This window comes from Malaclemys terrapin, chromosome 3, assembly GCF_027887155.1.
Source record: "Malaclemys terrapin pileata isolate rMalTer1 chromosome 3, rMalTer1.hap1, whole genome shotgun sequence".
NCBI lineage: Eukaryota > Metazoa > Chordata > Testudines > Emydidae > Malaclemys > Malaclemys terrapin.
Window position 1 is genome coordinate 205598242 of NC_071507.1, and position 15235 is coordinate 205613476.

Here is a 15235-nt window from a genome sequence, read left to right on the forward strand (position 1 = left end):
ACTGATACACACATATAGACAGCATAATCATAACCAGTAAACCATAACCTTGTCCTAGACACCCCATTTGACCCCCTTTATACAAGATTTGGTGCCACTACAGGACCTTGGTTGCACCCATGTTCTATATGGTCCCAGATTATATCAATAACATCACAGCCTCTTTCATCCCTTCAGCACCTCCTGCACGCTGCTGAACAGCTGATCGTGCGGGCGGGAGGCGCTGGGAGGGAGGGGGAGAAGCCGATCTGCGGGTCTGCTGGTGGGTGCTTCAGCTGTAAGTACAGAGCCTGCAGCACACCTGTGCTATGTGGCTTGAGGGCCAGGGAGGCAAGATCAGGTGATCCTGATGCAGCTTCGGTGCACGGCCCATACTGCTGGCTGTCAGGAGATTGGAGTGGATCTGGGCCCAGTGACCCCAGCTCTACCCCCTGTGAGGCCAAGCCAGGCTCTCTGCCGGCCTGTGCGGCTCTTGCTAATGCTCAGTCTCTCTCCCTTGGTCCTTCCCCAGGGTCTCAGGAGCCCAGTGGGGGAGAGCGATGGCCGGGCCCCCCTGGAGAGAGTCAGGAGAACAGCTGGTGAGCAGGGCATGGTGGGAGATGGGGCCCTCAGCAGTGTTTCCTGAGCTGGGGGAGGGCAAGGGATGGGGAGGGAGACAGGGGACAGGGAGGAAAGGTGGGAAGTGTTGCATACTCTGCAGATACCCTGAGAAGTTGGCTAAAACCTACGATTCTCTTGCTGGAAGGCTGCACCATCACCCAGTTTTATTTCTGAGAAGTCAGAACGATACACACAAGCAGCAAAGCAGAGAGAGACAAAGGAGGCTGCTCCCTGTGGCTGCGTGGCCCAACTCCCCTCACCTTAGGCTGGCTCTCTGCAAACTGACTGCTGCTAGCCCCTTCCCCAACTCCTCAGAGCCTGCAGGCAGCACCAGGCAATCCCCCTGAAAATTCCCCCTGGGAAACGGGCCGGCCCGGAGAACCAGAACCTGCCTAGGGGCTGACCGCTAGGATGGGGGAGGGATCATTTCAGTGCCTTGAGAGTGCAGCAGCATGGTACTGACAGGAGGGACACGCTGCCACCTCAGTCCCCAGGCTTTTCACTTCCTGACGCCGCTAGATGAGATCCCAGGACCCCACCCAGCCGCTCTACGACTCCCCTTCCCTCACCCCCACCCCCAGCGGGCAAACCCAGATCTGAGAGCCAGGATCCCGCTGCCGGCACAGACACCCAGTGAAACCCAGCCCGGGGCCTGTGCCTGGCGAAGTGCAGCCCGGGGCTCGCTCGGCATCACGCAGGTCACAGGGTGGGTCGAACGCAGAGCCGGGTTGGGGTCGGCTGCTGCAAGCTTGACAGGCGCAGGTCTGGGTGTGCTCTCTGGCCAGCCAGGGACAGGATGGCCTCCAGCCGCGTCCCAGGGAGCAGGGGCTCCCTACACAAGATCCAAGAAGGGGGGAGGTCTCTCGAGGGTCTGTCTATGGCCCCTGCATGGCCTGGTGTCTGGTCTTTAGTGTATTTCTCCAGGGAGGCAGGTGCTGGGGGACTCGCCCAGGGCATCTGGCAGAGACAGGAAGTGCCCTGGTTTGCTATGTCCCTGGTTAATGTGCTAACCGCTGGGCCACCCGATCCTGCCCCCCAGGCCGTTGGCTACGCACTGCGAGCCCCACAGGGTCCCAGGTCCCGTGCCCGGGCACTCTCGCTCTGTGTGACAGCACCAGGGCTGGGGTGGGGAAAGCCAGGCACCGCCGGGCATCCCGCGCGCCGTGGGGGGAGCAGAGGCCTCAGGGCAGTGCCCAGTCCCCAGCCCAGACAGGTTCGCTCTGGTGTTTCAGGCCTGCTCAGCGGTGCTGCCTACATAATGCTGGCACCGCTCGCCACAGGGACGATGGACGCTGCCCAGATCCAGCTGTTCCTCGGGGCAGTGCCTGGGCCTAGGCCACTCGCGGGCTCTGCGGGCAACATCACAACCCTGGGCGTCAGCACTGGTGAGCGGCACGTGGGCCCCCGGGGACGGGCAAGGCCCCTCTCAACCCACACACCCAGCACCTCTCTCTAACCCCTGCCCCCCAAATGGCCTGACCCACATCAATCCCCCCAGGCCACCTGGCCCGCCTGTGTCCAGCCCCCCAGACTGGCTGATGCATGTCCGTCCGGCCCCCCCACCACCTGACCGGCATCCACACACCCCTGAACATCTGACCCCTGACAACCCCCCAGGCCACCTGACCCGTTTCCATCTGCCCCGCCAACTCCCCACTGCCTGACCTGCACCCATCCCCTGCTGACTCGACTGCCTGCTCCACCCCCTCACAGCCACAGTCGTCTCCTGGGGGAGGGGGTCTCCTGAGTGCGCGTGGGCCTGGCCGATGCCCGGCTGGCAGCCCCGCGGTACGCCCCAGGGGAGGCAGCAATAGCAGAGGGGTCTCTGGGGTGCTCCCAAAAGCCTCTGGCTGGCTCGGCAGCCCCCGGGGGTACCTCACAGCAGGCACCGAGCTGAGCAGACTCCCACCCGTCCTCACCATCTCCTCTCTCCTCCTGACCTCAGAGTGCGGCCCGGTGCAGGGCGCCGGTCGGGAGTGCCGCTGCCTGCCAGGCTACGAGTGGAACGGCGTCGTCTGCGGCCAGTACGCCGCCTGCGGGACCCTCCTCCTCTCCCCCTGCAGCTGTCTCCGCTGGACGGCCGAGACCCCCGGATACTGCCAGCCACCGCTCCCCAGCACCACAGGCAAGCTCCCTGCTGCCCTGTGCCCAAGCCTGCCCCAGGGCCAGGCGCCATGAGACCCTTGAGGTGGTGGGTGAAATGATCCCCGGACTCCTGGGTTCCCATCTCGCTTTGCCAGCCCGGGGGAGAGCTGACTGATGTGGGGGCCTCAGGCCCAATTCTGCACGTGGAACAAGTGGGGGGCCCAAGAAATGAGGCACCCAAGTCAGTGCCATGCTGGCAAGGGGCCTGCTCACCCTCCTGTCCCCTTCTTGCGCTCATGGTCCCCAGCTGCCTCGCTGGGCGCGCGGGAGGCTTCCCGGAAGCGCTCCGAGACGCTGGCTTGTGGGTGCGCTGGGCTGGGCTCCGGGAGCCCGTCAGTTCCCAGGCATCCTGCCCGTGTATCTGAAGGCTGCTGTCAGCCCCCAATCCGAGGAGAAGGGGCCTGCTTTGGGCTCACCCGACGGGCGGTGCCCAGTGGGGGCTGCTGTCAGCTCCCTGGCCATGATCCCCTGCTTCTCATTTCAGGCACTGCGAGCCCAACGTCGGGCTCCCAGCTAATCCCAGCAGGGGGCGACCTCACCATCTCCTTCAGCCTGGGGGCGGGGGCCACCGAGGTGACATGGTACCTGCTCAGCCCCGATGGGAGCTTGGCAAGGGAGATCCGCAATGGGACACAGACGATGCTGGTAACCAACGGCTCAGTGGCCGTCCTGAGAGTCAGCTCCATCTCCGCGGACTGGGCAGGTACATCCCCCCACGCCCCAGTGGTAGGAACAGTGCAGACAGCAGGGGACTGCGGCTCCCAGGCAGTTCTCACCAAGACCGGCTGCTCTCCCCAGGCCACCTCTGGTCGGGGCAGGCCGGTGACCGGAGCGATCTAGCTCTAACCCCTCCGGGGGGCTGCGTTAACTCCTGGGCAGCAGGAGAAGTCACCAAGTCTTCCTAGACTGATCCTTCCACCCCCCGTCCCGGTCCCGCTCTCTGTGAGCCGCTCCTAGCCGGATGACCGTTGCATTCCGCATTAGGGGAGGGTTGGTGGGTCGCAGTGCCCCTGAGTCAGCATGAGTCACTGCGAAGGGGCCTCACTCGGGGATTTCACACGGGCGCGAGGGGCCAGCTCAGAAGCCCACATCCTCAGCACTGGTGCAGCACAGGTGGTGCAAGCTCCACCCACCAGCCCTCACCTGGAGGGACACCCTCCTCCAATGATGGGAGGGGAACTCAGTCCCCTTGGTGGGGCATCCTGCTCCATGGGACAATATTCTCCTGGCAGGAAGCGGAGCTGTCCCGGGATTTTTGCCTCTCCCTTCCACGATGTGTTACCACGTCCTGACGTGTTGAATGAAGAGAGGGGCTCTTTAATTGTCCCTTGTGCTGGTTGTAATGCAGCCAGCAGCGACTCGAGAGCGGGGGTACCAACCTCAGGGACACCGTTATGCACCAGGGCACAAACCCCAGTGAGTTCTGCACTTGGATCTCACCAACCAGTGGGCAAGTGTGAACTCCCCAGGCACGATAACAGCCCTAACATGGAGTCCCAGACAGTCCCCTTGGGTACACCGACCTGTCTCGCCACCCAGGTGGAGCCTGCCTTTGTGATAGATGGTCCCTTACAACAAGGATCACAGCTATATTCGGGTTACTCCCAGTCCCAAAGGACCAGTCACTGACCCCAGGTCAATTGCACCTTAGATCTCACACCAAAGACAAGGCTTGTAGCCAATCCTGTAATCAACTATCTCAAGATTTATTAAATTCATTTACAAGGTTAAAGCAGGTAAACATAGATACACCAGTGAGTTCCAATCTTACATTTAAAAAGGTAATAGAAGCTTCTATAATCAGCAAACTCTATATGACCTTAGGGCTAGCCCAGGCTAAGCAGCTGGGGATCTCTCGCTTATGCCTAGTAAACGTGGCCACCCAGCATCCAAGCAGCATAAAGATCCTGTTCCCTCTTGTTAGGGGATTATATCCCCCTTCTCCCTTGTGCTCTGAGCTGCACACTCAGATGATGGGAGGAATCCCCTTGCATGACTCTGCTTCCCAGGAGGAGAACAAAACAGTCAACGCCGTTGTCCTCTTTAACATCCCACAATAGCCTGCCTGGTGCCGATAGACCTTTCTTGCTGGGCAGGACGTCACACATTCTGTTGGAGATGAGCACTTCACACTAGTTATCGTCTCTCTCCTGTCTGGTGAGCTGTACAGTCACAGAGACTCACAGTACAACCGCTCAGATATTACCTTACCCGGTGGGCTGCAGATGTTATCAACTAGCAGAATGCAGGCAGCCAGGCACAAGCATTTAATAAAGTCTAAACACATTCTTATCATCTCAGTAGCTGTTTTAACAACACGAACACGCAGCTGAGCCAGACCGACTGCAGCTAGGGATGTGTCAGTGTTCAGTGGACACATGGGGACCATGGCGCGAGCAGGTTTCTGGTCTGCCAGCATCACACTAATCTTGCTGGACCCTGTGAAAATCAGGTCAGTCCCACCCAGAGCAGGGCAAGGGGAGACCCTGTTTGATGTGCACCCTGGGCCTCTTTGCTGAAGCTGCGCAGGTGAGTTAGGGATGAGGCAGGCGTCCATTCACCCACTAGGACCCCAGCGCATGAGCCCGCTAAAAGCCGTCAGCCCATCAGTCACGCGCGGGCTGGAACGGAGCAGGAATTCTGCACCAGCCAACAGGCGCAGCAGGATTTGCAGGGAGGAAGTGCCGAGGCGGGGATACCAGGAGGCAGAGCCCAACGTCTCAGGTTAGAGCTGAGCCATGTCAATGGGGCTCATGCCCACCCTTGAGCTAAGTCCTCCAAGATCGTTAGCCATCACACGTGCTGAGGACCCCAGTTCTCCACCTCATCCAAAACCGGCAGCACAGCGCTCCCTAGTGCTGACTTGGAATACCATAGACCAGCTCCACTTACTGGTTCACCCACAACACACCCTGCAGCCGCTGATGCCAAGCCCTGAGCCTGCCTCCTTGGAGGGAGAGAGAGAGATCAGACCCCCGGGTGGTGATGGTGCTGCAGAGGGTGCCTCTCCCCTGCGCGAGGCAGGCGGGGGGCAGAGCGAGCCAGCCCGTGACTCTGTTCTGGTGTCCGGCAGGGGAGTACATATGCCGGTACGTCTATGAGAACTCCCAGCTGCAGCTCAGACAGCAGGTCAGCGTCTCGCTGGGCCCCGAAGACATCGTCCCGACCCCGGCCCAGGTGTCCATGAACTGCAGCTCCTCCGGCGGGATTACCCTGCGGTGCTGTATCAGGAACAGAGGCAAAGCCTATCGAGTGTCCTGGGTCCCCGGCTCCAGAGCTCCAGGTGCGTGGGGGGCTGAGCGGGGGGAGTACGGCACACCCCGGGGGGACCCTGGAACTCTAGGAACCTGCCCTGACTCTGGGAGTGGAAGTCATGGGATGGGAACGCAGGACGCACCAGCCTGGCTCTGACCAGTGGCCCAGCTGGTCTAGTATCCCGTTCCCTGGTGTTCCACACGAGCTGGACGCCTCCAGCCAGCTGCGCAATGCCGGCCTGTCCTTCCTGGCTCCCGCAGATCAGCTGACGCAGGAGACGTGATGTCTCTTAGCTGAGTTGTCCTAGCTAGGAGCATCACTAGTGCCTATATAAAATGACCAAACGGGCCACAGGCTTTGATTCACTCACCTCCCGCCAGAGGGTGCCCCGTGGGCTGGCTGCATGCTGCCCGAACGAGTATCTCCTCTCGACATCACCGTGGTGTCTGGTGGTTAGAGCCGGAACGAGGCCCTCTTCCGGCAGTCCCTGACGTGCTGGGTGGCCTTCCACCGTCACGTATCCCACGCTCTGCGGCAGAGTCCCCGGCTCTGCACTGCGACTGATGCTTAGTCGCACGCAGGGGTCTAATTAACGAACGCGTGTTAGTCAGGTGCTTTGAGGTCAGACACGTCCTCTCCGAAACTCCCCCTTTCCATGCTGACCGGCCCTGGCCTCTGCAGCCTCTCGTCACGTCAGCCCAAGCCCATCAGCTGGTGTCCCTCGCACGTACCTGTGTCTCCTGTTCCCTGTCTCAGCTGACCTGGTGGGTGACACGGACCCACTCTGCCATTCCCTCCCCCTGGAGACCTGCCCCGCCCAGGACACCTCGTACCAGTGCGTGTTTGAGAGTGAGGGGCTGGGCGCGGCCCAGGCGGTGGTGACGGTGTCTGTAATACAAGGTGAGGAGCGCTAAGTGAGTCACGGGAGTTTGGTTTGTCCTCTCAGCTCCCCAGGGGTCGGGGCTGGGGGCAGCAGCCAGACCACACTGGAGATGGGGTAAAGCCACCCTAGCTCTTGGGGCCCTCTATGCTTGTGATTCTCTCTGCTCGTACACGCTACCGTAGCGTGAGCATCTCCCAGCTGCGTGTCTGATGGCGGGCACGCGCTACCGTAGCGTGAGCATCTCCCAGCTGTGTGTCTGATGGCGGGCATGCGCTACCGTGGCATGAGCGTCTCCCAGCTGTGGGTCTGATGGCGGGCACGCGCTACCGTGGCATGAGCGTCTCCCAGCTGTGGGTCTGATGGCGGGCACGCGCTACCGTGGCATGAGCGTCTCCCAGCTGTGGGTCTGATGGCGGGCACGTGCTACCGTGGCGTGAGCATCTCCCAGCTGTGGGTCTGACGGTGGGCACGTGCTACCGTAGCGTGAGCATCTCCCAGCTGTGTGTCTGATGGCGGGCACACGCTATCGTGGCGTGAGCGTCTCCCAGCCGTGGGTCTGATGGCGGGCATGCGCTACCGTGGCGTGAGCGTCTCCCAGCTGTGGGTCTGATGGCGGGCACGTGCTACCATGGCGTGAGCATCCCCCAGCTGTGGGTCTGACGGCGGGCACGTGCTACCGTGGCGTGAGCATCTCCTAGCTGTGGGTCTGACAGTGGGCACGTGCTACCATGGCGTGAGTGTCTCCCAGCTGTGTGTCTGATGGCGGGTAGCACCAGAGACGCGCCGAGGACTTTCCCTGGCGATTGGACCATGCTTGACAGCTCCGATCCTTGGTGTGCACCTGGTTCCCATTCTTTGCTCCACACCAGTCGATCGTTATTTACCGTGTCATCGTCCCATGTGCTTTGCCCTCACTCTGTCTTCTCCTCCCTCCCCGTTGTCCCAGCTGGGGATCCCTTCTGTCCAAGCAACGACTCACAAGGCACGTGGACGGCTACCAAGGTGGGGCAGGTGGCCGAGATCTCGTGTCCTGACAACAGAGCTGGGACGGTGCAGAGGAGCTGCTCTGCGGGAGGAGTCTGGGGAGAGGTGATAACCAAGTGCACCAACGGGGAGCTCCTGGCTGGACTGCGCAGTGCTCAGGTGAGTGGAGGCTTCCTGCCGTCCTCTTGTTCCTTAGCCCTACGATCCCACACACCCGTCTGCATTTCAGCCTCAGCGCTCGCTCTCCCCACGGGGAGATTACTCTAGCATCGTCCCGGGTCACTCCGGATGGAAATGAAGGAACCTCCTTCCCAACGATCCGTGTGTAACCTTTGGGTGGGCGAGAGTTCCCTTCATTGCCCGACTCCAGTGCCTAAAAAACCCCAACTCCCGTGGAAAGTAGCTGGAGACCCAGCGTTCAGTCTCTCAGGATTTTCACCGATTGCACGGGGTCAACCTCCCACCTTCAAGTCCCCAAAGGAACTAAAGAAATGAATTTAATTCAATAACTCTATAAAAACTTATGATAAAGAAACAAATCATAATCTAATGTTCACAGCATGACCTGGCTACGTTATAACCACAGACATTATCTTCACAGTGACACAGAAACATCAATAAAGAAAACAAATTCAAATCTGAACAGTTCAGTCCCCCCAGAAACACAGCGAGAAGAAACTGCGCATTTCCAAAAGTTCAGGCTGAGTTCATCCAAGCCTGTTACAGTCTTTGATCATCAAGTCTAGACCGTCTGAGTCTAAGGCCTTGGCTACACTTGCAAGTTACAGTTCTGTAAAGCCTCCCCCAGCGCTGTAACTCACTCCCCGTCCACACTGGCAGGGCACTTACAGCGCTGTATCTCCCGGGGTACACCGCTGCAGGTACTCCACATCTCCGAGAGGAATAACAGCTGCAGCGGAGTGGCTACGACTGACAGGTGTGAGTGTAAACGCTTGCAGCGCTGTACTAATCACCTTGTCAAGTGGCCAATCCTCTCCATTGTTGTGACCGGCTGCAGGAATGCGGAAGTGCCGGTTTCAAAGCTCGGACCACAGAGAAAAGCAAACAGTTTGCAGCTTGCTTTGAGGGAGTGAATGAATGAGCAGGGGGCCGGGAGTTCGGAGCTTGCAAAATAGAGAGCTGACATGCTCCAAAAAGCACTCTCTCTCCCCCCACACTCCCTGTCACAACCCCCCCCCCCCCCGTTTGGAAAAGCACGTTGCAGCCACATGAATGCTGGGATAGCTGCCCACAATGCACCGCTCCCAACACAGCTGCAAATGTTGCAAGTGTGGCCACACCACTGCGCTGGCCGCTGTCAGTGTGGACAGACTGCAGCGCTTTTCCCTACTCAGCTGTATGAAGACAGGTTTACCTCCCAGCGCTGTACAGCTGCAAGTGTAGCCAAGGCCTAAAACAGCATCTTCCCTCCCTTTGCTTGTCGGGATCTTCAGCTGGAATCCAGGCAGACCCTTCCCCTGCTGAAATCCCTGCTAGCCGGCCAGCGAACTGATTAACCAGCCACTCCGTTACGTGGCTAGATTGAAAGAAAACCCTGCTGCAAAATGCTTCCGAGTTCGGGACACCAGCCTGCTGTCTGCTCCCGGCTCAGCGTCTCCCAGCTCACCCAGGGCACATGGCCCTTTGCAAAGCAAAGGGACTGACCCCAGCCACCGGGAACCTACTGGAGCAGACCCAAAACTACCACCCCCAGTTCCAGGAGCTTCTGGCTGGGGAGTGCTTAATCTGCCTAGCAACAGTGACCCAGACACAGTTCACGCCTACCTCCCCCCAATGGGTCTCTTAAAGAGATATCTCCCTATTAGGCACATGGGTTACACATGAGCTCCTGAGGTTGCCCGATTTCCCAGGGTCTGAATTCTGCCCTAGCTCTTATCCTCATTAGCTCTCACACCGCTTTACTCATGATCATTATCTCCATATTACAAGTGGGGAAACTGAGGCACGGAGCGTGACTTGCCCAGGGTCACCTAGCAGCAGAGCCGGGAATAGATGGCTGGTCTCCTGAATCCCAGGCTAGTGGTGTCGATCTAGACTCTAGCCCATCTGAGCGAGAGCAGATCTTCCAGAGAGAGACAGCCAGTCTGATGGCAGCCCGCCGTGTCCCCAGTTGAGTTGTTCCGACGTGAACCACCCTTGCTGTTCAGACTCTCGCTGTTCAGACTTTACAGCCCGACTGGAGCATGAGACAGCCCAGCCGCTCCCAGCAGCCTCGGGAGAGAGAGGCCCCGGCAGGGATCCTGGTGCTGACCCTTTGCCGGAGTGCAGGAAACGTTCTTGGATGTAGGTAGAGAGCCTGGAATTCACAGAAAGAAGAACAGGAGTACTTGTGGCACCTTAGAGACTAACAAATTTATTAGAGCATAAGCTTTCGTGGACTACAGCCCACTTCTTCGGATGCATATAGAATGGAACGTATATTGAGGAGATATATATACACACATACAGAGAGCATAAACAGGTGGGAGTTGTCTTACCAACTCTGAGAGGCCAATTAATTAAGAGAAAAAAAACTTTTGAAGTGATAATCAAGCTAGCCCAGTACAGACTTCTTTTTGCGGATACAGACTAACACGGCTGTTACTCTGAAACCTGGAATTCACAGCCGTCCCTTCCAGCGTCCCAGAACTCCATTGCGCCCGTCAGTGCAAAGCGTAGTCAGCGGGTTGCCTCTGCTGTTGCAGAAAGGGACAGGACCGAGACCCCCTGCGACCCAGACCTTCCACACCATCCCGTGTAGGGTGACCAGACAGCAAGTGTGAAAAATCGGGATGGGGGTTGGGGGTGATAGGAGCCTATACAAGAAAAAGACCCAAAAATCGGGACTGTCCCTATAAAATCGGGACGTCTGGTCACCCTACTCCCGTGGGAGCTGAGAAACGGCCACTGACTTCAGCCTCTCCCGCATGGCCAGGGGAGTTGGGTCCCTGCACACCAGGCCCATGGGTTGGATTGGAAGTGGAAGGCTCCATAACGTCCGTCCCTGAGATCGCCCTGGTGCCCCAGCCTGTTAAATCTCAGTCTCTCCGCCCCCCCCCCCTTTTCACTCTCCAGCTGGTCCTGGCAGGGATGGGCAACCCCCGGAGCGAGCTGGCGCAGCTGATTGAGTGGCTGGGGGCGGAGACTCAGCCTGGACGGGGCTCTGTGAGCTCCGCCTCAGACCTGCTGGCTCTGGTGACCACGGTGGACACCATCTCCCGTATTGCCGGGGACGCCGGCCTGCACCTCAGCAACAGCACCATGGCTGTGAGTACCCCGGGACGCGGCGCTGGTCGGCTCGCAGACCCGGCAGGACGTGGGCAGCCCACACTGGGCGGGATTGGCTGGCGGGATGCTGCACACCTGGCACAGGGTGCTGAGGCTGGCGATCAGAGCCGGTTGGGAGAGCCGGCTGCCGGGCACGATGTGCTATGTTCAGCAGGACTTCAGATCCCGTTGTGTGGGGCGCTGCACAGACACGGTGTCCCCGACCCCAGGCAGTAGCATTCTTATACGACGCATGGGTTTGGCCCTGGATCGTTGTCAGTCTCTGTTTATTTTCAGCATTTGCAAAGCGAGGCCTTGTCCTGCCTCAACAAGGGGGGAGCCAGAAGGAAAGAGAAATGCGGGGAGGAGGATGGAGAGAGAAAAGATGGAGCTAGATGGGGGGCCCACACAGACACCCAGATAGCGTGGTAGACGTCAGAACGTCAGTATTCGCCGGCAAATACCAGAATGATCCCAGTCACTGCAGTTAGCTCCCGTGCTAAGCGTAGGGGCGGAGCGAGGCATCCCAGACAGGCCATGGCATAAACACTGACACTGTCGCTCCTGGGGGGGGCAGGGAGAGGCCAGCTCTGGGAAATCAGCCCTTGAGGGGACGAGGCCCGTACAACCCAATCCAATGCTGCCCAATGCCGTCTTTGTGCTTGCAGACTTTCCTGGCGGTCGTCAGCCAGATGCTTGACTTCGATCCCCAGGCCCTGTGGGCCAAGGCACAAGCTGACGTGCCCTCCGTGGCCTCCACGTTCCTGCAGTCCATAGAGAACATCACCAGGCGGCCGGTCCCCACAGACGGCAACTTCAGCTTCACCCTGCCCAACGTAGAGCTCCAAGGGGCCGTGTTCGGTCCGGATTCACTGACTGACTACAGCAAAACCTTCCACGGGCAGCCCCTGCTCCAAGCCCACATCAGCCAGGAAGTGCTGGAGCAGCTGGTGCAGCTGGGGGCCAACGTCACCGTGACCAGCATGGCGCTGAAGACACTGGGCGGACTCCTGCCTGCGAACTACGGTCCAGGGCTGGGCAGCTCCAACTACGTCCTCGGCAGCCTGCTGTTGTCCAGCAGCATCATGTCCCGCAACGGGAGCGTGAGCCAGGCAGAGATCGCCATGACCTTTGGTCACAGGAACGTGACAGAGGAGGAGGCTGCGGCAGCCTCTGGGGAGGAGAGGCCCCAGTGCGTGTTCTGGGACCATGGCTTGTTCCAAGGGGAAGGAGGCTGGTCCTCCCAGGGATGCCAAACCTCTGGCACAGGCACCACTACCAAGTGCACCTGCCAGCACCTGACCTCTTTCTCCGTCCTCATGTCCATCCATAGCATCACGGATAGCTTTTGGCTGGACTTCCTGAGCCAGTTCGGGGTCTGCGCTTCCATCCTGGCCCTGATCCTCTGCTTGGGGATCTACTACCTGGTCTGGCGGTTGGTGGTCAGGAATAAGATCTCTTACTTCCGCTACATGACTCTGGTCAACATCGCCCTGTCCCTGCTGATGGCCAACGCGTGGTTCCTGGGCTCCACTTGGATGACCCCGAGCCACGAGAACGAGCTCTGCGTGGCTGCCACGTTCTTCACGCACTTCTTCTACCTGGCCATGTTCTTCTGGATGCTCGTCCAAGCCCTCATGCTTTTCCACCACCTGGTGTTCGTCTTCCACCAGCTGGCCAGAGCCTCCGTCACGCCTCTCCTGGTGACCATCGGGTACCTGTGCCCGCTCCTCATTGCTGCCGCTGACATAGCTGTTTACTACCCCAAGCGGGGCTACGTCCAGGCCACGGCCTGTTGGCTCAACGGGCACAATGGGGCGATTTACGCCTTCTCTGTGCCTGTCCTGGTCATTGTCCTGGTCAACGTGCTGATCCTTTTCGTGGTGGTGATGAAGCTGATGAGGCCGTCATTGTCCGAGGGACCCAAGGGAGAAGAGAGGAAGACCCTGATCAGCATTCTCAAAGCCCTGCTCATCCTGACGCCCATCTTCGGCCTGACCTGGGGGCTGGGGGTTATCACCATGACAAGCAAGAGCTCTGACTTGTCCCATTACGTGTTCGCCGCCCTGAACTCATTTCAGGTGGGTTATATGACATGGTAATCTGCCACGTGTGCAAGACTCGAAATGCCCATTATCTCCTTCCAGCTGTATGGGGCCCACATCCGGACACAAGGCCTGGGAGCCCGCTAAGGGACAGGCAGCTAGGGACTGCCACGGCAAAGGGCCAGTCCAGCCATGTCCCCTTTCTCTCAGCCATGCCCCCTGGAGCTAACCTTGCTGAGCGTCGGAGGTCTCAGAAAACCAGGCTATAGGCTGGGGAATCACTGGACAGTGTTTAAGCAGCATGAGGTTAGAACCAATAAGTAAATGACCTTTATTTCTCTTTCACGCAGGGTGTCTCCATCCTGGTCTTCGGCTGCCTCATGGACAAGAAGGTGAGCTGCTCCTCTTCCCAGCCTTCGCCAGTCACTCTTGGCCAAAGACACTTCCAACCAGCCATCAAAAACAACCGCCCTCTTAACAGCATAAGAATGGCCATACCGGGTCAGGCCAATGGTCCATCTCCCGACAGGATAACAGGAGTGACCTTGTGTTCCCTACAGGTGCGGGACGCTCTGCTCGAACGCATCCAGAAAGAGCTCACCTCCATGGCTACCACCGCTCAGGTGAGTTTGACCCCAGCTCCTGTGTAGTGCCCTGCACACCGGCACGGCCAGGAGTTAGCTGTTTTGTGGGCCACCGCGCTTCCCGACTGCTCCAGCAGCCACACAAGGTGCGGCAGGTTCAAGGCAAGGCAGTCGTCCAGGCTGAATAGCGAGAACGTTGATCCTGCTGGAGCTGAGAACAGACTCCCAAGTGAGGGGAGCCGGTGTCATTTACAAGAGACCAGACAATGCCTGGGAGCAGGGCGTGGCGAGATGGGGCCGGCTCCATTGCAGGAGTCTCAAGCTCCCCCGAAAGGCTCGGTGAGAGGCAGTAAATGGGATGTGGCTAGAGACAGAGGCGACCGCACTGTGAGCGATCATCAATTTCAGTTCGGGCTCCTCAGCACGTAACAAGGACACCGTTGGGTCTCTGCCGGGCTCGGTGCTGCGGATCAGACGTCTGCCCGGGAGGCTGGGTATTTCTCTTGGCTTGTGTGGTCTGGTGGGGATTGTGTTTGGGGACTGTGGGGGGAGGGGGCCAGAGGGCTACTAGCTGCTAGCGGCGTGGGCATGGCAGGAATTAGCCTCTTGTCCTTTGATCCTTGAGCGCCCTTGTGATCACCCTTCCCCTGCGCGTTAACGAGGGCAGGGCTGGCCTAGGAGAGACTGGCTTGAAAGTCTGATGCTAAGCGACCAAGGGGGGGCTAGTGAATGGGGGGCAGCAAACGGGGGGGGGGGGGTTGAGAGGAAGGTTCTAGGAGGGAGAGCGAAGAAAATCAGAGGCTGCATTGCCAGTGCCCGCACTGCTCCCGACGCCTCCACCTCCACCTGTGTCCAGCCAGGGACACCCCTGCCCAGGTCCTGGCGGGGGTTTGCAGAGACTGTGGCCTGCATTTTCCCCATCACAGACCGCCAGGCTGGGGGGACTGTCTGGTGTGAGAGGTGCCTGCTGGTGGCATCTCCCGGAGGCAGGCAGGAGAGCTGCAGGAGGAGGTGGTCAGGCCGAGGAGCAGCCGTGAGCACGAGGAATTACGGACAGGTGGAGACCGCTAGGGCTGAGGAAGCAATCCTGCTGGCGAGGACAGCCGTAGCACCACCGGGGGAGGAGGAAAGGGCACTGTCACAGGGCGGTCGCTGGCGGCTGGTTACTTCTGGCAGCAACCAAAGCTCCACCCCTGCTCCCAACCCTCCGTCCAGAGAGATAACAAACCGGTATGGCTGCCCTGGCAACGGAGGATGAGGACTCTCCCCCAAAGGGGAGGAGGAGAAGCTCTGTACCTCCAAGCGCCCCACTCCCCTCGGCTGGAGGAGCCCTGAGTGGGCCCCCCCTCGGCTGGAGGACCCCCAGGCTGGCCAGAAGAGCCTGAGCCCACCAAAGCCCTGAGCCTCCCCCACCTGCCCGGAGGTGCCCCGATCCCCCCTCCCCCAACCTCCCCAAGCCCCCACCCCAATCC

General features: G+C 59.6%; 1 protein-coding gene across 1 annotated transcript; it reads left to right on the forward strand.

Annotated features, from left to right (window-relative positions):
- The first annotated feature begins 1885 nt into the window (after positions 1 to 1885).
- On the forward strand, positions 1886 to 14834 carry ADGRF3 (adhesion G protein-coupled receptor F3). The gene is made up of 13 exons (XM_054022917.1): positions 1886 to 1985; positions 2546 to 2725; positions 2993 to 3046; positions 3230 to 3448; positions 5819 to 6028; positions 6757 to 6900; positions 7830 to 8026; positions 10943 to 11134; positions 11803 to 12279; positions 12316 to 13215; positions 13530 to 13571; positions 13740 to 13802; positions 14754 to 14834. Exons 1-13 carry the CDS (start codon positions 1886 to 1888, stop codon positions 14832 to 14834), a joined length of 2859 nt encoding a protein of 952 aa, XP_053878892.1.
- The last annotated feature ends 401 nt before the right edge of the window (positions 14835 to 15235 follow it).